This window comes from Bufo bufo, chromosome 4 (genome assembly GCF_905171765.1).
Source record: "Bufo bufo chromosome 4, aBufBuf1.1, whole genome shotgun sequence".
Lineage (NCBI taxonomy): Eukaryota > Metazoa > Chordata > Amphibia > Anura > Bufonidae > Bufo > Bufo bufo.
The window spans coordinates 607397707-607423596 of NC_053392.1; the positions used below are offsets into that span (position 1 = coordinate 607397707).

The 25890-nt window shown below is 42.3% G+C and overlaps 1 protein-coding gene across 1 annotated transcript in view; it reads left to right on the forward strand.

The window, feature by feature from the left end:
• The window catches only part of LOC120997544 (calpain-13-like), a 162696-nt gene that overhangs the window by 42338 nt on the left and 94468 nt on the right, over positions 1-25890 (forward strand). Inside the window, exons 3-5 of the mRNA XM_040427635.1 lie at positions 20640-20709; positions 22089-22207; positions 23627-23760. Of these exons, the coding sequence (XP_040283569.1) occupies positions 20640-20709; positions 22089-22207; positions 23627-23760 (323 nt within the window). The remainder of the gene's footprint in view (positions 1-20639; positions 20710-22088; positions 22208-23626; positions 23761-25890) is intronic.

Genomic DNA, 25890 nt, shown 5'->3' on the forward strand with positions numbered 1-25890 from the left:
CCGGACTTCAACATCACGCTATGCTGGCCAATCCTCGTCACAGGTCCTATTTTTCCATCCAAGCTATTAAAGCCACCCTTCGGGGCATTCAAAAGGAAGGGAAGGGATCCGTGGGCCATAGGCAGCCAGTATCCGGCCAGTTGTTCAGGGATCTCTCCTCGTCATTGGATGGTAATCCTTTTGGGCCCTCCACTAGCCTGATTCTGAAAGCGGCTATGTATCTCGCTTTTTATGGGTTCCTCCGGCCCGGTGAGGTTCTGGCTGGTCCAAATCGGAAAAACCATCCTCTGAAGCAACATCTGTCCTGGGGCCAGGGCCACTACACTCTGCTTCTACCCTCCACCAAAACCAATCAGACGGGTCCTCCCTCTGAAATCAAGTTCTACCCGACCTTGAACAATTGGTGCCCAGTTCACGTGCTGCACCAACTGACGGCACTCATCCAAGGTTCATTGCCCGACAGTCCACTCTTGCCGCACGCAGGCAAGCCTCTCAGCACCTCGCAATTCATAGCTTATATCCGTGCTCTCGCCCAGGGTTTAGGCTATGACCCCAAGGTAATCTCAGGGCACTCGTTTCGTATAGGGGCAGCCTCCGCTGCTTCCCGTCATCGGGTGCCGGCCCACGTCATCCGGTCTATGGGGCGGTGGCGATCCTCCTGCTTTACCAGGTACATACCCAATCCCCAAACGGAGATATCCCATGCCTTTCGTTCTCTGGCTTTGTAATTTGTAAATAAAAGTGTTGTACCTACCTGTTGTTTTTTTGCCCCCTTTTTCCCTCACTGGTGTACCCGCGCCCGTGGCTTCCGGCACAATTCAGCCACTATGTTCAGGGCAGGTTTCTCTGCGTACGCCGATGTTGTCCTAGCCCTGACCATAAATTGTAAGGCTGTTACCAGCCTGCATTTGTGGGAGGGGCGTCTGGCTATTTAGTCACCCCCCTCCGTTTCAGCCGGGCGCCCGAGTCTCACGCCCCTCCCTCCCGACCCCTTTTTTCTCAGGTTTCCATCAGGTATGCCCCCTTTTTCCCTCACTGGTGTACCCGCGCCCGTGGCTTCCGGCACAATTCAGCCACTATGTTCAGGGCAGGTTTCTCTGCGTACGCCGATGTTGTCCTAGCCCTGACCATAATTACATTTAGACGGGGTTGTAATTTGCGTGACCGTCTTTTACACAGCCTGTATGAGTCGTCCACTCCCCGTACTTGGCTGGCTCACGGCCTAACCGGCACCTTCAGATGTGGTAACTGTGTTGCCTGTGATTTCATTGGCACTGGTAACTCTTTCATGGGTATGTCGGATCATAAAACATACTATATACGGTCGTTTATTAATTGCAGAACCACAAGACTAATTTATCTGATCTCTTGTGTCTGCGGGGTAAAATACGTGGGCAAAACAATCTGTGAGTTTAGACAAAGGATTGGAGAACACCTTGGTGATGTGCGCAATGACAGAGACACCGCTATTGCGCGACATGTCGTGACACATGGTGACAGTGATGACAGGGTGCCGCGTTTCCAGGGGATTGAGAAGGTTCGGCCTTCTCCCCGAGGGGGCGACTTTGATAGATTCCTCCTCCGAAAAGAAGCTCAATGGATCTTTCGATTAGATATCATGCAACCGAGGGGTCTCAATGAGCAGATCTGTTTTGCATGTTTTTTTTATAGTAGCCGGATTTCATGGCTATTTATTGCATGTTTATTGATTTGCGTTGCTGATAGCTATCCCCTCGTCTTTTTATTATCTTCTACCCCTAGTTTTGCTATCCGTCTTTGGCTACTGCATGGGTATCATTTTATCCCATGCTTTTGGGGATATAGTTTTGTTTTTTCATCTTTATGTTTCATCTTCCCCCATCCTCTTCCCCTCCTGTTCCACCTACCCTTGCGACTTGCCTTTTGCCGCTTGGGATTCCCTCCTTCACATATGTTTGTCACTATCGTGAAGCACACACTCTGCTGGGCTTCAGATGGGGAGGCGGAGCTTAGGGAGGCTCGTCCCGCTCCTACAACCCGGCTGGCTACAGCTGCGCGACTTGTTTCGCCCTATGGGCGCGCCTTTCCCTTTATCAGCTGGTCCTGCGGTGCGCGCGCCGGACGCCGCACCATGCTGTACCAGTGCAGACATAATCTTAGCCTATGTGTTTGTATGTCCTCGGCTCCTGATGATACTCCTTATTTAAAACGCGTCGAGCCCACAAATTAATCAATTGGTCTCTGGGTCCCCGGCTATGCGCCATTGAGCGCTGCAATATTAGATGTTCGTGGGGGACATGTTAAATGTGCACTTGTAGTATAGGTCCCTAGATCAAGAGACACATTGACTGTGGAACTATAGGCTTCTTTTAGGGGTTTTGCGCTCGAATACAGAGGTGATTGCCGTGTATTCACCAAAGGTGGATGGTACTAAACTTATTCACCCCATTTTGTAGCATCTCCTGCTGTTGTTTACAATACCCCTAGCACATATCCTCTGTGCTCTGCTACCTATGCACACGATATGTGCCGTCTAGGCTGTGATGTCTAGTATCTGGCAGCAACTTTTTAGGTATATTGGTAGCTTCGGGTGTTGGTTTTCGGGTTGGCCTTTGTCATATTATTGAGGTGGCATCCTGTAGAGCATCACCTGCTCTTGCATACCGCAGCCCCAGTCTAATCCAATTTTACCTATTTATCTCCTCGGTGTCTACACCTAGCCTACACCAGGGGAGACGCTTTTCGGTGTGTAGAGGAGACGTTTGTTACATCTAGGCCTGTTCTTCTGGGTGGTGATTTTCTTTTTAACCCGTTATTTCAATAAAGATTTATTATTTTGCTTTTAGCGTTTATTTCAGGCAGTGACCCGAATTTATATATTAGACGCACACCCTATTATCTTTTTCTGTGAAATTCTTTTGAGAGCTTAGTCAGCAGAATGTTCTCAGTATCTTTAGAGTACCAGTAAAGCAGAGTCCTCTCATTATTATTAGAGAGTGAGGGCAACAACAGAATCATATACAAACCGGATTCCAAAAAAGTTGGGACACTATACAAATCGTGAATAAAAACTGAATGCAATGATGTAGAGGTGCCAACTTCTCATATTTTATTCAGAATAGAACATAAATCACGGAACAAAAGTTTAAACTGAGAAAATGTACCATTTTAAGGGAAAAATATGTTGAATCAGAATTTCATGGTGTCAACAAATCCCCAAAAAGTTGGGACAAGGCCATTTTCACCACTGTGTGGCATCTCCCCTTCTTCTTACAACACTCAACAGACGTCTGGGGACCGAGGAGACCAGTTTCTCAAGTTTAGAAATAGGAATGCTCTCCCATTCTTGTCTAATACAGGCCTCTAACTGTTCAATCGTCTTGGGCCTTCTTTGTTGCACCTTCCTCTTTATGATGCGCCAAATGTTCTCTATAGGTGAAAGATCTGGACTGCAGACTGGCCATTTCAGTACCCGGATCCTTCTCCTACGCAGCCATGATGTTGTGATTGATGCAGAATGTGGTCTGGCATTATCTTGTTGAAAAATGCCGGGTCTTCCCTGAAAGAGATGACGTCTGGATGGGAGCATATGTTGTTCTAGAACCTGAATATATTTTTCTGCATTGATGGTGCCTTTCCAGACATGCAAGCTGCCCATGCCACACGCACTCATGCAACCCCATACCATCAGAGATGCAGGCTTCTGAACTGAGCGTTGATAACAACTTGGGTTGTCCTTGTCCTCTTTGGTCCAGATGACATGGCGTCCCAGATTTCCAAAAAGAACTTCGAATCGTGACTCGTCTGACCACAGAACAGTCTTCCATTTTGCCACACTCCATTTTAAATGATCCCTGGTCTAGTGAAAACGCCTGAGCTTGTGGATCTTGCTTAGAAATAGCTTCTTCTTTGCACTGTAGAGTTTCAGCTGGCAACGGCGGATGGCACGGTGGATTGTGTTCACTGACAATGGTTTCTGGAAGTATTCCTGAGCCCATTCTGTGATTTCCTTTACAGAAGCATTCCTGTTTGTGGTGCAGTGTCATTTAAGGGCCCGGAGATCACGGGCATCCAGTATGGTTTTACGGCCTTGACCCTTACGCACGGAGATTGTTCCAGATTCTCTGAATCTTCGGATGATGTTATGCACAGTTGATGATGATAGATGCAAAGTCTTTGCAATTTTTCGCTGGGTAACACCTTTCTGATATTGCTCCACTATCTTTCTGCGCAACATTGTGGGAATTGGTGATCCTCTACCCATCTTGGCTTCTGAGAGACACTGCCACTCTGAGAAGCTCTTTTTATACCCAATCATGTTGCCAATTGACCTAATTAGTGTTAATTGGTCTTCCAGCTCTTCGTTATGCTCAAATTTACTTTTTCCAGCCTCTTATTGCTACTTGTCCCATTTTTTTGGGGATTTGTTGACACCGTGAAAATTGGAATCAACGTATTTTTCCTTTAAAATGATACATTTACTCGGATTAAACGTTTGATCTGTCATCTACGTTCTATTACAAATAAAATATTGACATTTGCCATCTCCACATCATTGCATTATGTTTTTATTCACAATTTGTTTAGTGTCTCAACTTTTTTGGAATCCGGTTTGTATTTATCACTAGAGATCAATGTCAGCAGAGTCATCTCATCATTAGTGGACAAGGTCATCGGAGTTCCTTCATAACCATTGGAAGGCAGGATCATAGGAGTCATCTCGTTATTAATAGAGGACTGGGTCAACAGAGTTGTCCCAACATCATTAGAGATAAATGTCAGCAGAGTCATCTGGTTATCATTAGAGGACTGGGTCACAAGACTTATTATCTTTACAAGGCAGGATCAGCAGTCATCTCATCATCATTAGAGGACTGGGTCAGAGAAGTCATCTCATTAACATTAGAGAAAGGTGTCAGCAGAAAAGCAGGGTCAATAGAGTCCTCTCATTCCCTTTAGAGGACTCATTATCATTAGAGGATAAAGTCAAATAGGTCAAGTTCCTTTACTGCTGCTGCTCCAGTTCCATCTGCTTTCTACTTCACATCTTAGCTCAATATATCAGAAATGCCCGGAAAGGCTCACTCAGTCACTAGTAGAGCTAGGTCACTCAGTGATGGGCTGGGCTGGACTTTCCTGACATTTCCGACATATTAACTTGGGGTAGGAAGTGGAGAGCAGCAGAGATCGGAGCAGCAGTGGATTGGTGGAGTAGAGCAATGCTTTATTTTTAACATTTTATGAGTGGTCATCTGTCGGTGGGCAGTATTTTATTTTTTTCTGGCTGTATGGCTATTTTTCCAGATGGCACACTGACAGACAGGCCTCTGAGTTGGTAGGGCCCCTGACAGCAGTAAACCCTGTACTGCCCTGATGGCGGCTATGTATGCAGGTACTGATGCAGAATTAGACATATATACATGCGTGTTATTTTGTCAGCCTGATCTTACATGCACCTTAACAAACAAACATGATAACAAACCCAGAGTGATATTTCTCCTTTTCCTTTGGTCTTCTCCTCGGCAGCACTAACCAAAGTGCATCTGTCAGGCTGTTTTCCCTTCACTGCAGAATTTGCACTTTAAGGTACACTGAGCGCCCCGCAAAGCGTCTGCATGTTTATCATTTGCATCAAAGCCCTACAGGGATCTGTCAGTAAAATTAAGTTGTGTGAAGATCAGGGCAGAGCCTCCGCTTCACAACACGTCTCTCGATAGAGGTTTATTTCACAAGGTCTGCTTACCCTTCATACTTTCAGATTCCCCTCCCCCACCCCCAACGCTATATGTCGTACTGCTCCATTTACCATCGCAGTATAGCAAAATCTACCATCTGCTGTAAAGCTTAAGACGCTCTCAAAAGGCAGAAATGCATCTCACTACATCTAAAAAAACTTGATAAGGGTTGCCAAGAGCTGCTTTTCATGTCATTCTTAGGACCTTATAATAATACAGCAAAATCACATGCAAAATAGGAAAATTCAACTTCACTGACTCCTGGGACAATGGTAGAGTTATTTACCGCACCATTAACCAAAGATTCATTAGAGCTACCATATTCAAATGGAAAAAATTTAGCAGAGCTGAAGCTATAATTAACTTGATACCTTAGCAGATTGACCTGCCTCCCTATGGACAGCACAGCTTGACCAAGATGATATCAGGAAGTGATAAATGATGGTGTCAGCTCTGCTGCATCTATAAGACTGCTCGGGAGTGGGATTTATGATGTTAAGATGTCATCCTGGCACAACTAGATCACCTAGTGTGAGAAAATAAGCTATTTCTGTAGCAAGTCACTCCACTAGCTTTCAGCTGGAGGTCCACCACCTTCCAACGCTATGTTGGCTACCAGCCCTCCAAGCTGCTAGACTTTTGGATTTAGAAAAAGTCTAATCCTGAAAGGCAATTCCTATCCATATGTAGTATTATGGGTGTTTAAAAGATGCCAAGAACTACATCACATGTTAAGAATTCATTCTATGACTTCAGGACCTTGCATGCGAATAAGAAAAGTCTACAAAGTTATTGGAGATCAGGTTTTGAAGACCTTTGATGACTTCTTGCCATGAAATGGAGCTTTTGGCATCTTCTAAACTACTCCATAGGGTATATAACCTTCATACAGGGAGATATGGACATCATGGAGTGAGGTCCACCACTTGGAACTCCATGGAGAGAGGTCCACGACTCTGGACAAGAAAGACTTCCTTTCCCAGGAAAGGGCCTAGTCAAGAAAGACATTGCAAAGATTGTCAGCTTTCATCAGAGACTGGGTTGAATTGATATGACCACGATAATGTCCCCATAATGCAGCTCTCTATTGGGCTCTAATCATAGTAGTAATACTAGCAGGGAACTTCTTTAACCCACAAAAGTCCAATGAGCTTCATGTATGAAATCAGTGGTATCGTCCATGTGCATCATTGTGTACCTAATGAACAAAATATTTGAGGAGCTCCAGGTGGACTTCCATGAATGAAAGCCTTCTTCATACTCTTGAAGGCTCTGCCAAGATGACCTCAGACCAAAGTAACCTTAGGGTATTCCATCCTCCATATCTCAGGTATAGTTTATTGCAGGGAAAAATTTACGTCTTTAGAATTTATATTTTACATATGATGCTGTCCAGCTGGACCTGAGACGCGCCACCTCAGTGCACATCATAAATCTATACAGTTATGTAATGAGAAAGCAGTCACCAATTAATTCCTCCTGAAGGTGACCTCCAGCCTGAGCTGTGGGCTGCGCTGCTTACCTGCCGTATCTCCAATCTGCATGAGACTGTGTTTGAGGAGACAGAACTCTATGTGACATCTAATAAATATTTAAGACCACATTAAACTGGAGCTGAAAATATAAATATGGAAACAGGAGGAACAAAGACGGGAAACAAAACCATTAACCGGAAATAACTGACACCTGCTGAACATTGTGATGTGTCCAAAATATGAGATTTATAATAATCCCGAAATATCATCTGTCTATAAGACTACAGAGAAACACCAGCCACGTATGAAAATAGCCCTAGATGCAAAATGCCACAATTCTATCCAGAGGGGGCAGTATTATAGTAGTTATATTCTTGTACATAGGAGCAGTATTATAGTAGTTATATTCTTATAGGAGCAGTATTCTAGTAGTTATATTCTTGTACATAGGAGCAGTATTCTAGTAGTTATATTCTTGTACATAAGAGCAGTATAATATGAGTTATATTCTTGTACATAGGAGACAGTATTATACTAGTTATATTCTTATAGGGGCAGTATTATAGTAGTTACATTCTTGTACATAGGAGCAGTATTATAGTAGTTATATTCTTAACCAAATTTATTTTTATTAAAAGAATAAAGTACACCATACAATTACATACCATCATACTTTGATGAAAGGCAGTATGACAAGCATTTCATGGAAGTGAAGTGACAGATAATGCAAATCAAAGCTGTACATGGTGTCTAAAATAAAACCATTAATGGCAAAATAATAACAGTAAGGAACAATGGGAAAGGAAAGGAATGGTAAGGGGGGGGGGGGGGGGGGTTGGGGGGGGAATCAAGAGATATCTAACTCTGTCAAGTAAACTTTCTAAAGTTTTTCCATGGTGACCAGATTTTAAGAAATCGAAGGCGGGTGAAGGATTCCCAATGGGCCAGCTCTTCAAATCTATAAATCTGATCCACCTTGTCTCTCCACATCATTACAGTAGGAGGTTCAGCATTCTTCCAAAGCAGCGGTATCAGCAATCTCGCCGCCGTGATGAGCATAGTGGGAAGATCAGATCTACAGGGGGACAGCGAGTCATTGGGGCACCAAAGTAAGATCAGTTTGGGATCTAGTTTGACCTGCGTAGCACAAACCTCATTGATCAATGCTTCTATGCTTAACCAGAACGCTTTGATCCTCTCACAATACCACCAAATGTGTGATAGGGAACCTATATCCTTCCCACACCTCCAACACTCACTTGAGATGTCTACTTTGAGCTTGTGTAGAAATTCTGGGGATTTGTACTATCTGGTAAGTAGCTTATATGAATTCTCTTGTATTCTAATACAGCGACTAAAGCCATGGGAGTGTGAGAGGATAAAAGCCCTTTCCGGATCTGAGAGCCAAATAGAGAGCTCCCTTTCCCAAGAATTGAGGAAGTGTAGCTCAGGAGGGGAGGATAGGAGCAATTTTTTATATATGGTAGACACCGGTTTAGGAATCTTACATGTGTCTGAAATCCGTTTTTCTAACCAAGAAGGGGAGCTAGTGGTAGTTGAAGGTGGAAGTTTAATTAATTTAATATCTTTCTGCAGGGCGAACACCTGAAGAAAGTGGGCATTTTTAATTTTGAGGTCATTCAAGACTGGAGTCCAATCTAGGTTCCCATCTGGAGTCTGGATCTCACTAATGGGAATTTCAGCCAGATGCCTGAAGGCGTCTTAGCTTCCGGGTAAACGTGGAACTGTAAGGAGGAGATTGGTGTGCCTGGGATAGGAAATGTAAGCACTTTGGCTTTGTATTGCCTGGCCCATTCTACCAATAGGCTCTTCCATAGGGGCAAGAAGGAGGAGCTACCAGGTGAACAAGGGGATAGACCTCAGAGTATCCGTCTCATTTTAGTGGTAAGCAGAGAGCGCTCTAGACGCACATATGGCGCATCATAGGAGTTATTAAGAAGAGACAGACCTCGGAATAGTTGATAAGCCGCATAGTAGGAGCGCATGTCAGGCAGACCAAAGCCGCCAAACCTTTTCTCTCTATAGTAGTTATATTCTTGTACATAGGAGCAGTATTATAGTAGTTATATTCTTGTACATAGGAGGCAGTATTATAGTAGTTATATTCTTGTACATAGGAGCAGTATTATAGTAGTTATATTCTTGTACATAGGAGCAGTATTATAGTAGTTATATTCTTGTACATAGGAGCAGTATTATAGTAGTTATATTCTTGTACATAGGAGCAATATCATAGTAGTTATATTCTTGTACACAGGAGGCAGTATTATAGTAGTTATATTCTTGTACATAGGAGCAGTATTATAGTAGTTATATTCTTGTACATAGGAGCAGTATTATAGTAGTTATATTCCTGTACATAGAAGGCAGTATTATAGTAGTTATATTCTTGTATATAGGAGCAGTATTATAGTAGTTATATTCTTGTATACAGGAGCAGTATTATAGTAGTTATATTCCTGTACATAGGAGAAGTATTATAGTAGTTATATTCTTGTACATAGGGGGCAGTATTATAGTAGTTATATTCTTGTACATAGGGGCGGTATTATAGTAGTTATATTTTTGTACATAGGAGGCAGAATTATAGTAGTTATATTCTTGTACATAGGAGCAGTATTATAGTAGTTATATTCTTGTACATAGGAGCAGTATTATAGTAGTTATATTCCTGTACATAGAAGGCAGTATTATAGTAGTTATATTCTTGTATATAGGAGCAGTATTATAGTAGTTATATTCTTGTATACAGGAGCAGTATTATAGTAGTTATATTCTTGTACATAGGAGCAGTATTATAGTAGTTATATTCTTGTACATAGGAGAAGTATTATAGTAGTTATATTCTTGTACATAGGGGGCAGTATTATAGTAGTTATATTCTTGTACATAGGGGCGGTATTATAGTAGTTATATTTTTGTACATAGGAGGCAGTATTATAGTAGTTATATTCTTGTACATAGGAGCAGTATTATAGTAGTTATATTCTTGTACATAGGAGCAGTATTATAGTAGTTATATTCTTGTACATAGGAGGCAGTATTTTAGTAGTTATATACTTGTACATAGGAGCAGTATTATAGTAGTTATATTCTTGTACATAGGAGCAGTATTATAGTAGTTATATTCTTGTACATAGGAGGCAGTATTATAGTAGTTATATTCTTGTACATAGGAGGCAGTATTATAGTAGTTATATTCTTGTACATAGGAGCAGTATTATAGTAGTTATATTCTTGTACATAGGAGGCAGTATTATAGTAGTTATATTCTTGTACATAGGAGGCAGTAAAATACACTGCTCAAAAAAATAAAGGGAACACTTAAACAACACAATGTAACTCCAAGTCAATCACACTTCTGTGAAATCAAAATGTCCACTTAGGAAGCAACACTGAGTGACAATCAATTTCACTGCTGTTGTGCAAATGGGATAGACAACAGGTGGAAATTAGAGGCAATTAGCAAGACACCCCCAATAAAGGAGTGGTTCTGCAGGTGGTGACCACAGACCACTTCTCAGTTCCTATGCTTCCTGGCTGATGTTTTGGTCACTTTTGAATGCTGGCGGTGCTTTCACTCTAGTGGTAGCATGAGACGGAGTCTACAACCCACACAAGTGGCTCAGGTAGTGCAGCTTATCCAGGATGGCACATCAATGCGAGCTGTGGCAAGAAGGTTTGCTGTGTCTGTCAGCGTAGTGTCCAGAGCATGGAGGCACTACCAGGAGACAGGCCAGTACATCAGGAGACGTGGAGGAGGCCGTAGGAGGGCAACAACCCAGCAGCAGGACCGCTACCTCCGCCTTTGTGCAAGGAGGAACAGGAGGAGCACTGCCAGAGCCCTGCAAAATGACCTCCAGCAGGCCACAAATGTGCATGTGTCTGCTCAAACGGTCAGAAACAGACTCCATGAGGGTGATTTGAGGGCCCGACGTCCACAGGTGGGGGTTGTGCTTACAGCCCAACACCGTGCAGGACGTTTGGCATTTGCCAGAAAACACCAAGATTGGCAAATTCGCCTCTGGCGCCCTGTGCTCTTCACAGATGAAAGCAGGTTCACACTGAGCACATGTGACAGACGTGACAGAGTCTGGAGACACCGTGGAGAACGTTCTGCTGCCTGCAACATCCTCCAGCATGACCAGTTTGGCATTGGGTCAGTAATGGTGTGGGGTCGCATTTCTTTGGAGGGCCGCACAGCCCTTCATGTGCTCGCCAGAGGTAGCCTGACTGCCATTAGGTACCGAGATGAGATCCTCAGACCCCTTGTGAGACCATATGCTGGTGCGGTTGGCCCTGGGTTCCTCCTAATGCAAGACAATGCTAGACCTCATGTGGCTGGAGTGTGTCAGCAGTTCCTGCAAGACGAAGGCATTGATGCTATGGACTGGCCCGCCCGTTCCCCAGACCTGAATCCAATTGAGCACATCTGGGACATCACGTCTCGCTCTATCCACCAACGTCACGTTGCACCACAGACTGTCCAGGAGTTGGCAGATGCTTTAGTCCAGGTCTGGGAGGAGATCCCCCAGGAGACCGTCCGCCACCTCATCAGGAGCATGCACAGGCGTTGTAGGGAGGTCATACAGGCACGTGGAGGCCACACACACTACTGAGCCTCATTTTGACTTGTTTTAAGGACATTACATCAAAGTTGGATCAGCCTGTAGTGTGTTTTTCCACTTTAATTTTGAGGGTGACTCCAAATCCAGACCTCCATGGGTTAAAAAATTTGATTTCCATTTTTTTTTTTTCTGTGATTTTGTTGTCGGCACATTCAACTATGTAAAGAACAAAGTATTTCAGAAGAATATTTAATTAATTCAGATCTAGGATGTGTTATTTTTGTGTTCCCTTTATTTTTTTGAGCAGTGTAGTAGTTATAATTTTTTACATAGAAGCAGTAGTATAGTAGCAATATTCTTGTACATATGGGCAGTATGATAGTAGCTATATTTTTTTTTACAAAGGGGACAGTATTATAGTATATTTTTGTACATAGGAAGCACTATTATAGTAATCCTCTAGTATTAAGAACAGTATTATATACTTACGGTATACTGGGTAAAATCAACTGTATCTTGTACAACATTACCGTATGACTGTATATATTATATCATTTATTTTCAATTTCGTATATTTAAAATAATCACAGAAATTCTTCTATTCCTGCCTCTTTCCGTGTTACATTATGATCCATATTTTCTCAGATTTCTCGGCCACATTCAGTGTTTGACTTATTCTTATTTCTCCTGGGACTGCAGGCTGTAAATGTATCATGAATAATGTACCTTTAATGTTCCCCTGGACTGGATTAAAGGGATTAATGCTCTGTAAAATGATCTGCGCTTTTCAATTTTGTGTGTGTTTTTAAGCATGAATCAGAGAATTATTTTTTTTATTGTCTTTTTACTTTTCAGGCGTTTTAGAATGAAGTTAATAGTGTGTGAAGAATTTAATTTATTTGAATGCGGAATTGTATACGTAATGTAATGTAACCTAAAAAAATAAATAAATAAAATGGCCGTATAATGAGCGAACATGATCTTAAATACAGGAAGCGATGAGCTAAAAATATTACATTGAAGATTAGCAAATTTACAAATGCTTGGATGTAAATCATTTTAGAAGAAATAAAAAATTGGGAAGAGGACGAGATGATCATATATGCAATAGGGGTAATCACCCTACTCCCACCATGGCACCTGGTGTTCATGTTGTATAAGTAGCATATGATACTGATATATGCGCATTATTTGGCTCTTCTTTGTAGACACTACACAATACAATGCTATGTGATGGACATTGTATGGGAATCTAGATCTGTACGGTTGTCTTTTTAGGAATTATATGACACTATTTCCATTTCCCACCTTTCAAAACAAAAACAACGGGTCTCAAAAGTCTTGTCTTGGATCCTCCCCAGGCCTAAATCCAACACTGATTGGGAAGGAAAAGGTTTGGAATATGGAAGTATAAAATTAATTATGAAAAAATGCTTCTTAATGATTCTAATCTACTCTTGGAGTCCTTTTTAAAATTCTGACCTACAATAGTCCGCAAGGAAAAAGAATAAATAAATAAGAAAGTGCACAGAATTTTTTTAAGATATACACTCACCTAAAGAATTTTTAGGAACACTTGTTCTATTTCTCATTAATGCAATTATCTAGTCAACCAATCACATGGCAGTTGCTTCAATGCATTTAGGGGGGTGCTCCTGGTCAAGACAATCTCCTGAACTCCAAACTGAATGTCAGAATGAAACCAGACGGGCCGGTCTGAGTATTTCACAATCTGCTCAGTTACTGGGATTTTCACGCACAACCATTTCTAGGGTTTACAAAGAATGGTGTGAAAAGGGAAAAACATCCAGTATGCGGCAGTCCTGTGGACAAAAATGCCTTGTGGATGCTAGAGGTCAGAGGAGAATGGGCCGACTGATTCAAGCTGATAGAAGAACAACGTTGACTGAAATAACCACTCGTTACAACCGAGGTATGCAGCAAAGCATTTGTGAAGCCACAACACGCACAACCTTGAGGCGGATGGGCTACAACAGCAGAAGACCCCACCGGGGACCACTCATCTCCACTACAATAAGGAAAAAGAGGCTACAATTTGCACGAGCTCACCAAAATTGGACTGTTGAAGACTGGAAAAATGTTGCCTGGTCTGATGAGTCTCGATTTCTGTTGAGACATTCAAATGGTAGAGTCCGAATTTGGCGTAAACAGAATGAGAACATGTATCCATCCTCTGATGGCTATTTCCAGCAGGATAATGCACCATGTCACAAAGCTCGAATCATTTCAAATTGGTTTCTTGAACATGACAATGAGTTCACTGTACTAAAATGGCCCCCACAGTCACCAGATCTCAACCCAATAGAGCATCTTTGGGATGTGGTGGAACGGGAGCTTCGGGCCCTGGATGTGCATCCCTCAAATCTCCATCAACTGCAAGATGCTATCCTATCAATATGGGCCAACATTTCTAAAGAATGCTATCAGCATCTTGTTGAATCAATGCCACGTAGAATTAAGGCAGTTCTGAAGGCAAAAGGGGGTCCAACACCGTATTAGTATGGTGTTCCTAATAATTCTTTAGGTGAGTGTAGTTCCCCCTCCATAACCACTCCTGCATATTCAGAGAATCACCTCTCAATATTCTGGGGGCCAACCCTGAATTTCCTAGGTACTACCCGTAAATACTCAGGAACCACCCATGCATATTCTGAGAAGCATTGAATGCCCAGGAACCACTCCTGAATATCATGGGAGTCATCGCTATCCTCAGAACCATTCCCAAATATCTTGGAAACCTCCCCTGAGTATCTAGGAGCCATTCCTGAATGTTCTGGAAACCACCCCTGAATTTTCTGGGAAACACCCCTGAATATCCTGGGAACCACCCCTGAATTTTCTGGGAAACACCCTTGAATATCTTGAGAGCCATCCCTAAGTATCTTGAGAACACCCCTGAATATCCTACAATAATCTTGTCTCATGGGCAGAAGAGTTTTAAGTGGAGACTTTTTTGAGTATAAGAGATTCACACCAATAGTAAAATACACTCCTCAACATTAAAATTGCAGCTCCAAGAAGGAAAAGTTGTGGAAATGTTAATGATATGCAAATGATAATTAAATGAAAGTATTGGGTATGAGTGCCACCTGTAGGAATACACAAACATACACGCCTTGGCATGCTATTGGTTAGGTTACTAATGGTTGTCTGAGGAATGTTCTGCAACGCTGAATGCACTTGGGCACATAAATCATCAAGATCCACTGCTGGCAGCTCTCTTTGCAATTGCTGACCAACAATGTCCCAGATGTACTCGAGTGGAGACAAGTCAGGAGACAATGCAGGCCATGGTAACATGTTTAGGCCCCGCAGGCTACTCACAGCAGCACAAGCAACATCTGGCCTGGGGTCCTGACACACTTTGAAAAAATGGCCGTACTACTGGTAACATGACCAAATCCATGTAACGCCGAACTGTTAGTGTACCTGAAATGAAGACTAGATGATGCCACCCTACACCCTAATCCTAGGAGTAGGACCGGTGTCTTCTTTATGGCGTTTCCCACGTGCTCTCCAGACCAATCTCCAGCTATCATTGCGTCCAAAACAAAAACAGGACTTATCGCTCAAGAGGACAGACCTCTTTTCCAGCTGTCATTGCCATCTTGTCGTGCACCATGATAGCTTTTAAGAACAGTGACAAAAGTCAATGGAGCACCTGGAACTGGACGTCTGGCTCGTAGCCCAATGTCAATCCAGACGCCTGATGGTTTGTGTAGACACTGTTTGCCGCCCTAGGCTTGGGATGTGACATCCAATTCCACTTGCAGTACAGAATAAATTATTGTGCATCATTCTTCTAATAAGACAATCAGTCCATGCAGAGGTTCTCCTCAGTGCACCTCTTACTGTCATTCCAGTTTGTTGTTCTCCCAACCACCGGGACACACATAGGTTGAACAGTACTGACATCATGGCCTAGGCATGTAGCAATCTGCCAGAGTGATAAACCAAGGCCTCTCAGTTCAAGGATTCTATCCCTCTCAGTTTGTGACAAGTGGTGATAAAGGGGCATGTCGATGAACAGGAGGTAATGCACAATCATCTCACATGTTTGATTTTTGAGGTTTTATGTGGCAAAATTCTTTTTTCAATCAGGCTTTTATGCCCCTCCCACATGCCACCGATTGGAGCTAGGTGCTTGAAAATGTCATCATCTACAAATCTTAGCAGCACCTACGACTTCTTCGATTTGCATAACTTTATGGCTTATCCTTCTTGATTCTGCAATTTCAATGTTGAGGAGTGTATGTTTTACTACAGAAAAACCTTTTGGGGGTCAATGTTTTTTATAGCTTTTATTTCCATTTTTTGTGAGTTGGAATAAAAGTTATTGTTCTATATACATTTTCATGTTTTTTTTTTAAAATCCCACTATGCGATCTCTTATTCGTTATAATACACTGCAATACTTCCGCAGTGTACTACGCCTGTCAAGTAATGCTAACAGGCATTGAATTAGGCCCTATCTCTGGCAATCACACTGTATAAATTTGGTGCATGTCGCCAAGGGTTTAAAAGGCGCTGTATTTGTGAGGGACGTTGCTGACATTATTGTTTTTAGAGGCCACGTTGTTGGCATTTCATTGGGGCCACTCTGATGGGGACACGCTGGCTGCTGTTATGGGGTCGTGGCCTGTACTTTTGGGTGGGTTTTACACAAAATGTCTACAGTGTACAAAGCATTTTGTATCAGGTCTCTCACCCTGTGGATCTTCTCAGACAAGATGTGCAAAGTAAAAGTTTCTCTGGAGAAGTTGCAAATCACAAGTGATATTTTTTCAGTCCCTCGAGAAGCGATGAAGGAGAGCGCCGAGTACAGTTCAGTTATTAGACGAAGGCGGCTTCTCAAAGGAAAGCAAGTGAAATAATCACTTCACCTCTGAATAAGATACTGATGAAAATCTCCTCTGTAATTGAGAGGCGCAGATTACAATCTGCACTTATTGTGAGAATCCTGAATATGAAATCTAATGTGACGGGAGAGTGTTAGCAATGGAGTACCACGGCCGAGATTTCCAGTCTGAGCTTCACGCTTGTATTTATGTAGCCAGATACATATGAAGGGGCCCCATGGCTAGACCTCTTTACAACCCTAGACCACCATTGATAAAAAAGTATTTTAACCATTAAACCACCACAGGCCCTCAGGGATATGATTGCTCCCAAGCCACGCTCATTAACCCTTAAGATTCCGCATTCGCCAGCAACCTACACAACTCCTTTTTATATTGTCTCAGGGCTTCTAAAATGAAAAGTGAAGCAACTTTGCAAACTATTAATGCAAATATCAAGATGGTGGCTCACTCCAAACGAGATACAGGAACAGGTGCTGCTAGCCCAAATTAGAGGGACACCCACCCTCTGGTAGAGTTTATATAATAGAAGCTATAACGATGGGCGAGCACACTTCATTTGGACTGATGCAATTAATAAAATTTCATTAAATCACACAATTGTATACTGCACACGTGTATAACATATAGTAATCTAAAATCAGATATAAACAATATACTGTCAAATACACTAAAATCGAATAAAAATGAATATAATGCACTTATATTCTTATTCAGTCAATATTTTCCGTGCATACTAGATGTAGATATAGTATGCACGAAAAATATTGACTGAATAAGACGATGTGATGACAAATTTGAAAATTATATAACTTTGTAAGGCAATCATAAATATCAATTCTGTTTATACGATAAGTCCACAAGGTTAAAAGGAACATATAGCATAAAAAACGCATATGTACCATAAAAATCGCATGAAAAACGCATGAACAGCCCCCTTTTCCAAAAGGAAATCCAGCTTTCCACAATTTGAGTGCTCTCTCGGAAATAAAAGGCGGAGGCTAACAGGTGTTGCGATACCACTGATGAAGGGAAGGCTAATTCCCGAAACGCGTCTGGGCGGGATCGGACACCTGTAAAGAGCACCTCCGCAGTTATAAGAGTGGCCACGCTATGAAAATTGAAACCAAAGGACAGCTGAAAAAATATTGGAACTAAGATCTATAGACCGAAAAGAAAAGAAAAGATACCTTCCTCTGTACTACGCTGGAAGAGAAACAAGCACGGACCAAGTATACACTGAAGTCCCGTCCGAATTCCGGTAAGCTGGCTAGAGGAGTACGGAGTGAGACGCCGGCATTGTCCCGCGCCGCCCGATCCTTGCCAGAATATACTATTGACGCCGAGGAAGGTAAGAGGACCTTACCTACAAATATATCATCCATTATATATGTGGGAAAAATAAACTAACGGTCTATCAGCACAAGAGACTGACATTTCAACAATTCATTAAACGCCAAAGTGTCTGAATACCCGTATAACAAGATTTTGGACATACACCTATATCTATATGTGGATTTATCCCCATGGGACTTCAATCAAATACTATTAAGAATTTTGACACAATATAGCTAGTCTATTATTGTGCGAATTAGGAACCATCTTGGCAGTTGCTGCCAAATCCTGTGGACCTTGCCAGATATATGTGGTGGTATTAGCCTTCATGAAGTGCATTATATTCATTTTTATTCGATTTTAGCGTATTTTACGGTATATTGTTTATATCTGATTTTAGATTACTATATGTTATACACGTGTGCAGTATACAATTGTGTGATTTAATTACATTTTATTAATTGAATCAGTCCAAATGAAGTGTGCTCGCCCATCATTATAGCTTCTATTTGCAAACTATTGTTTTGCGCTTTCAGTTTCTTTGCAAATCTATGTGTCACCATGGTAACAGACTGCAAACATTTGATTCCAATGTGTCATTTGATTCCATAGTCATATTTACTTCCATTTAGCCCTTACCTCTGAAGCTGGACATGCACTATAGATACATGTTGGTCAAACCTGCCAACTGGACATCCATCTAAAGTGTATGTATCATGACTTTCCTCCGAAGACAGATGTCGCAGGTAATAAGGATCGGACAGGGAGATGAGTCTGGCAGTATCTTTCTTGTCTCTCCCCTAAGCCAAGGGTGCAGGTGTATGGGGGGGGGGGGACCAAGAAAGAAAGCTTTCAGCCAAATAAGCATTCACCAGGCATGGGGAGGCTTAGTAACATATTTGTACAGTTAGTAAGAACCATGAAAAACATGGAGGACAAAGACTCCAGGATCAGACTACACAAGGTTTGTTTGTTGTCTGTTGCTATGGAGACACATAGGTCTGAATAAGAGCTGCACACACAAAAGAGTAGAAGATTAGACTTTTATGAATATTATGTACAAAGTTTGCTTTATTTTTAACTACAAAGTAGTTGTGAAGATGGACGCAGCCTTTAAGATCTCCACATTCATGAGTGTAGTAAATGTTGTCTGTCCTGGAAGCCACCATGTCAGGGTTACAATTTTCTGGGTCGATGGTCATCCTGTTTCTCAGAAACAATATGTAGTATTATTACATAAGATGATACAAGGTGAATTTTATGTGATGATTTAAAGGGGTAGTCTGGGTTCAGAGCTGAGCCCGGACATATCCCCATTTTCCCCCCGGCAGCCCCCCTGACTTTAGCATCGGAGCAGTTCATGCTCCGATGCTCTCCTTTGCCCTGCGCTGAATCGCGCAGGGCAAAGGCATTTTCTGGAGTTCCGGTGACAAACCGGGTTCTCCATGGGGCTGCCAGGCGGAGGCTTCCGCCTAGCAGTGAGCCCGGTGACATCACCGGAACTGATGGGCAGGCTTTAGCGCTGTCCTAGCCTGTAAGACGGCCGGCAGTGTGTTATTGTAAACAAAAGAGCCCTTGCCCTGCGCGATCCAGCGCAGGGCAAGGTAGAGCAACGGAGCATGAAATGCTCCAATGCTAACATCAGGGGGGCTGCCTGGGTGACACTATGGGTATGTCCGGGTTCAGCTCTGAACCTGGGCGACCCCTTTAAGTGCATATGAGGGAGTTACAGTTCTGGAGAAGAAGAAACACAAAGCCATATCTCACTGATACAAAGTTACAAACTCCAATGATGTCAGCAGTAATAAAGGATGTGCGCTTGGCAGCTGAAGGCATCTGTGTTAGTTACATGTTCATATGTGTCCAAAGTCAGTCAGTTTCATAGGTCCACATCTCCCGACAGATACTATTTAAATAAATGCATCGTATCAAACCTCAACTCTAAATGGAGTGTAAAGAATAGAGACTTTCATTATGGTCATAATAGCTGCGTCCTGGGACATGTGCACTGTACATTTGTATCATTGTCTTTGTATTTCTTGCAAGAAATTTTGCAAACACACATAGATAGATAGATAGATAGATAGATAGATATGAGATAGATAGATAGATAGATATGAGATAGATAGATAGATAGATATGAGATAGATAGATAGATAGATAGATAGATAATAGATAGATAGATATGAGATAGATAGATAGATAGATATGAGATAGATAATAGATAGATAGATAATAGATAGATATGAGATAGATAGATAGATAGATAGATAGATAGATATGAGATAGATAGATAGATAATAGATAGATAGATAATAGATAGATAGATAGATAGATATGAGATAGATAGATAGATAGATATATATGAGATAGATAGATATGAGATAGATAGATAGATAGATAGATAGATAGATAGATAGATAGATAGATAATAGATAGATAGATAGATAGATAGATAGATAATAGATAGATAGATAGATAATAGATAGATAATAGATAGATAGATAGATATGAGATAGATATGAGAGAGATAGATAGATAGATGGATAGATAGATAGAGTCACAGAGATTTTATAATGAATTACTACGTCTTCCATTTCTCTAAATTCTCTGTTTTAACTTGAACATTTTCATTTCTGTTATCAGGAGCTCCAGAGAGACGCCAGGTTCCTGGTAGATGGTGCCAGCCTATTTGACATTATGCAAGGAGAAATAGGTAGGAATATTTTATGGTCCTACTTATAATAGCTGCGTATTGCATAATACCAATCATCATAATATTACATATAAGCAATAAATATAATAGGATAATTATTTTTGATACTTAAAAAAGTAATTAATTAGTTAGGAACAGCCTGCCAGATTCACCATATCCAGCAGGCCAAATAATGCTGGGAACCCCCGGCTACCCACTGACTATAATGGGATCCGGCCACTTTCTGCCAAAAATGCAGTATTTCAGCCGGACAAGTACAGATGCATGCGGTGGATTTTATCCGACCTGTTCCGGATCCCCAGAGCAGGCTGCTGGATCTCCTCACCACTGTTAACCTAACATCAGGTCTCGTTTACATTTCAGTGAATTACGGACACGTGCTCTCCATGTCCTCCTCAAACAGCACATTGATTTTTAATGTGTTTGGCCTCATGCACACGACCGTTGTTTTGGTTCCCATCCGAGCCGCCATTTTTGCGGCTCGGATGCGGACCCATTCACTTCAATGGGGCCGCAAAAGATGCGGACAGCACTCCGTGTGCTGTCCGCATCCGTTACTCCGTTCCGTAGCTCCGCCAAAAAAATATAACATGTCCTATTCTTGTCCGTTTTGCTGACAAGAATAGGCATTTCTACAATGGGCTGCCCATTCCGTTCCGCAAATTGCGGAAAGCACACAGACGGCTTCCGTTTTTTGCGGATCCGCGGTTTGCGGACCGCAAAAAACGGAACGGTCGTGTGCATGAGGCTTTTGTTCACACATCAGTGATTTTCCACTGACCGTGGGTCAATGGAAAAATCACAGAGACAGGCACCATTTTTCTCCGCGATGCGGACCAAGCCCCTTGAAGTCTATGGGTCCATGAAAACCACTGACGGAACACAGATAGCATTTGTTTTCTGTCAGTGGCTACAGTGGTTACCTGGATATTCATTTTCAGCTGACCAGTGACCAGTAGTGTCCGTGGAATACAGAGGACATAAAACGGACACACGGACCAAACACAGATTCTTCACGGACGAATTTTCCACGAGGCGAAGCCTTACACAGACATAGAATAAATTGACACAATTCTGTATACCTGAGGCCACCAATAGGGGGAGCTCACAGTATACAAATTAATACACTCCTACTGAAATCAGGGCTAACAAGATATATTTATGTGAAGAGCTCCACCTGCTGGTGGCTGCAAGGAGAAATCATTTTACCAATTAATTTTCTATGTTGCTTCTGTGTTGTTTCTTCCTGAATCTGCGTGACTTCCTGAGACCCTGAGCCACCGGAAACTATGGCCGTAGATTCTCTTATGTTTATGGTTCAATCTTTGGTTCCGGCAACATCTATTAAGATCCTTACAAGATTTCTTTTTGCTCTACAGGAGACTGTTGGGTTCTCTCTGCTGTCGGGGCTTTAACTTTGAATCGAAAATATCTGGAAAATGTTGTTCCCAAAGATCAGGAGTTCACGTCCAAGTACGCTGGGATCTTTCATTTCAGGGTAAGTGGTGAATAGTTTTGTTGGATATTTATTTGGCAGCATGGGGTGTGCAGAGATACTATGGGGGGAGGTTCACCATAGACTGACATCCTAAGGCGCATCCTCTGGCAGTCCATGTACCTGGACTGAAATCTACAGCAGTTCTCAGGTTTCTCTAACAGTGATTCAGCTTCGACTTTACGTGATGAAACCCTTTAGACCGGGGAAGGTTACAAATCCTTTCCTACCACTGAGCTGCCTTAAAAAAAGCATTAGAGGTCACATGTGAAGATATTTTGCTGTGCTCCTGCAAGACACCTCAAGACAACTCTCAAGTCCTCATCACTGAAATGAAGAATGATGGAGGAAGCGTCCCAAGAAAAATAACCCCGAATGGGGTCATCCAATTTGGAAAACCAATTTTCATTTACCAGTTAGGAAATTTTGAGTTAATAGAGGTGGGGTCCTCTGGTAGGGATTGTCAAGAATAGACACTTGCTTGAATGAGAAACAGGAGGAGCCCAATCACTTCTCTTACATCTGTAAGATGTCCAAAAACACCTAAACAGTGGTTCTGGAAAACCCTTTTCCTAGAGGAACATGTCCAAGGGGCCACATACTGAAATGTATTCTTACTATTGAAGGAGCCACCATGTTGTACAGCGCTGTACTGAGTCAATCTGAGAGTCAACTTAGGTAAACAAGAGAGGGATGAGATGACCCTTTTAAAAACAGAAATCTCGGGTTCAAGAAGTCATGGAAAGCCACTTCTTCTGGCCTCCTTACATACATTTGCTCACACAAGATCACATTTGATGGGGTGGCCTATGTATGGACCAATATGGGGACACATTCTATCCTATAAATGCTACTCAGTAGACCTACTAATCTGATCTTCTGGGATGTCGCAACATTGTATCAGGTAGAATGTTTATCTAATAATCCTCTTAGATGCAGTTCCAATTTTTTGGCTGCAATTTGTAAAAGAGAGAATTATGGAGCAGAATTCATTTAAAGAGATAATTGATTGTTAATCCTTACCCATAATGAGTAGAATTTTTCGTATAATAATTATAAGTATCAGTTGATGTAATGAGGCAGACGTATCACCCGCAGGAGCCTCGTCAGGTGTTTTTTCAGTTCAGCTCTAGAAGTCTTAATCCCATTTTAAGAAGAGTTTTGTTTGTCCTCACACCTGGATTAGTCTGGATATTTTATTCCAAACAATGGGCAGATTACCAGAGGAGAGCCCGGTGTGCAAACATTTGTCTATAGTACGTGACGGGGGTGCTATGAGGTGACCTTTCTGTGTACATATAAAATGTGACTATGTAGGAGTCAAAAAACAAAACAAAAACAACGCCTATGCTAGGAGATTCTGACTGGAAGGTATCACCCATGGTGACTATGTCTGATGAGATTTGTGCTTTTCTCCCTTAGTTCTGGCAGTATGGAGAATGGGTGGATGTGGTTGTCGATGATCGGCTGCCGATGCTTAATGGAAACTACTTGTCTGTGCAACCACGTGTCAGCAATGAGTTTTGGCCTTCCCTATTAGAGAAAGCATATGCTAAGTATGTATCATCATTATATGTATTTATTTTATTCACGGGTGTAACAGTGATGTCACAGTACAGGGATAATAAACAGAGTGATGTCACAGTACAGGGATAATAAACACAGTGATGTCACAGTACAGAGATAATAAACACAGTGATGTCACAGTACAGAGATAATAAACACAGTGATGTCACAGTACAGGGATAATAAACACAGTGATGTCACAGTACAGAGATAATAAACACAGTGATGTCACAGTACAGAGATAATAAACACAGTGATGTCTCAGTACAGAGATAATAAACACAGTGATGTCACAGTACAGAGATAATAAACACAGTGATGTCACAGTACAGGGATAATAAACACAGTGATGTCACAGTACAGGGATAATAAACACAGTGATGTCACAGTACAGGGATAATAAACACAGTGATGTCACAGTACAGGGATAATAAACACAGTGATGTCACAGTACAGAGATAATAAACACAGTGATGTCACAGTACAGAGATAATAAACACAGTGATGTCACAGTGCAAAGATAATAAACACAGTGATGTCACAGTACAGGGATAATAAACACAGTGATGTCACAGTACAGAGATAACAAACACAGTGATGTCACAGTACAGGGATAATAAACAGACTAATGTAACAGTGATGTCACATGCAATTTCAAAGCACATACAATGTCATGGGATATGCAAAATGCAAAATAAATGCTGCACAAAAGGGATAAAGCAAATAAGATGAAACCATGAGGCTTCATGGTCATTAGAGATGCAGTCATTAAAGATAAGCAACTTTTTCAAAAATTCGATTCGGCCGGTTCACCGAATTTTCCGAAATGATTCGATTCGATCTGAATTTATTTGCAGCGAAACACGTTATAAAAACTGATATTTCCGGGCTGCAGAGAGCCTTTATAGTGGTGTAGAACACTGTGCCTTGCAGTAACACGCATAGGGAGTCTGCTGTGGTAGTGACATAATACTGTCAGTCAGTATGACACGCAGATGACAGGTGTCGCTCTTAGAATCACTGCACACTTCACTTATTTGGGCAGTCACGAGGCCAAAATTGACCAAATAACTCAAGTATGAACTCAGCCTTAAAGGTCGATGTTAGCGCCAAGAAGAAGTGCACTCCTTTTACACCGTCGTCAGCTGATTCCACATAGATGTCTACAGAACCTGTTCTATTAAACGCTTATACAAGTAGAGCCCCCCGACAGAGTGGAGAGGGTGTCCGCAGTAAGTTTGTGTTGACGTCACTTATTATTTTGCCCTTCCTCTGATCCGTCAGTGTGTTTTGTACCGACTCCTGCTTTTGGCTACCAAATCATAAGCCAATTCTGATGGGACCATACAGGCCTTACAGCTGCTACACAGACAGGATCCGTTGTGCATCTCATTTTTCTTTCCTTCTGACAGATCAGAAGAAGGGTCAAATAAATGATGATGTCAGCCAGGCCGAAAGGCAAAATAGTGGCCCAGTCATGAAGTTGGAGGGTGGGAACAGCATGAGAAGTCCACAGAGTGGCCCAATGACATAGTGGTGAGGTGGAAGCAGCATGAGGAGGCCACAGAGATGCCCAGTGACATAGTGGTGAGGTGGCAGCAGCAGCATGAGGAGGCCACAAAGATGCCCAGTGACATAGTGGTGAGGTGGCAGCAGCAGCACGAGGAGGCCACAGAGTGGCACAATGACAGAATGTAGAGGTGGCAGCAGCAGCATGAGAAGGCCACAGAGTGACCCGGTGACAGAGTGGGGAGGTGGGTGGTAATAACAGTACCCGCTGACGATGGTGGGTGTAAGAAGGAGCACTTCGCATCAGATATGTGGCATCAGGCGGGTGGCAGCATCAGAATAGTAGCTCAGGTCAGTCTCTCCACATCTTGGGTGGACAGGCAAGTTCTTCTTGGGGCAACTATGGCCCCTGCCGCACTAAACACCCGCTCTGATGCCACACTACTGGCCGGAAAGGACAGCTTTTCCAAGGCAAACTCGGACAGTTGCGGCCACTAAACCAGTTTGGTTGCTCAGTAGTCCAGTGGATCTTCGATGACGGGTGGCAGGGTGCACTCCAAGTATGCCACCACCTGCTGGTTTGGGTTCTGCTACAGGTCTAGCTGCTGGTG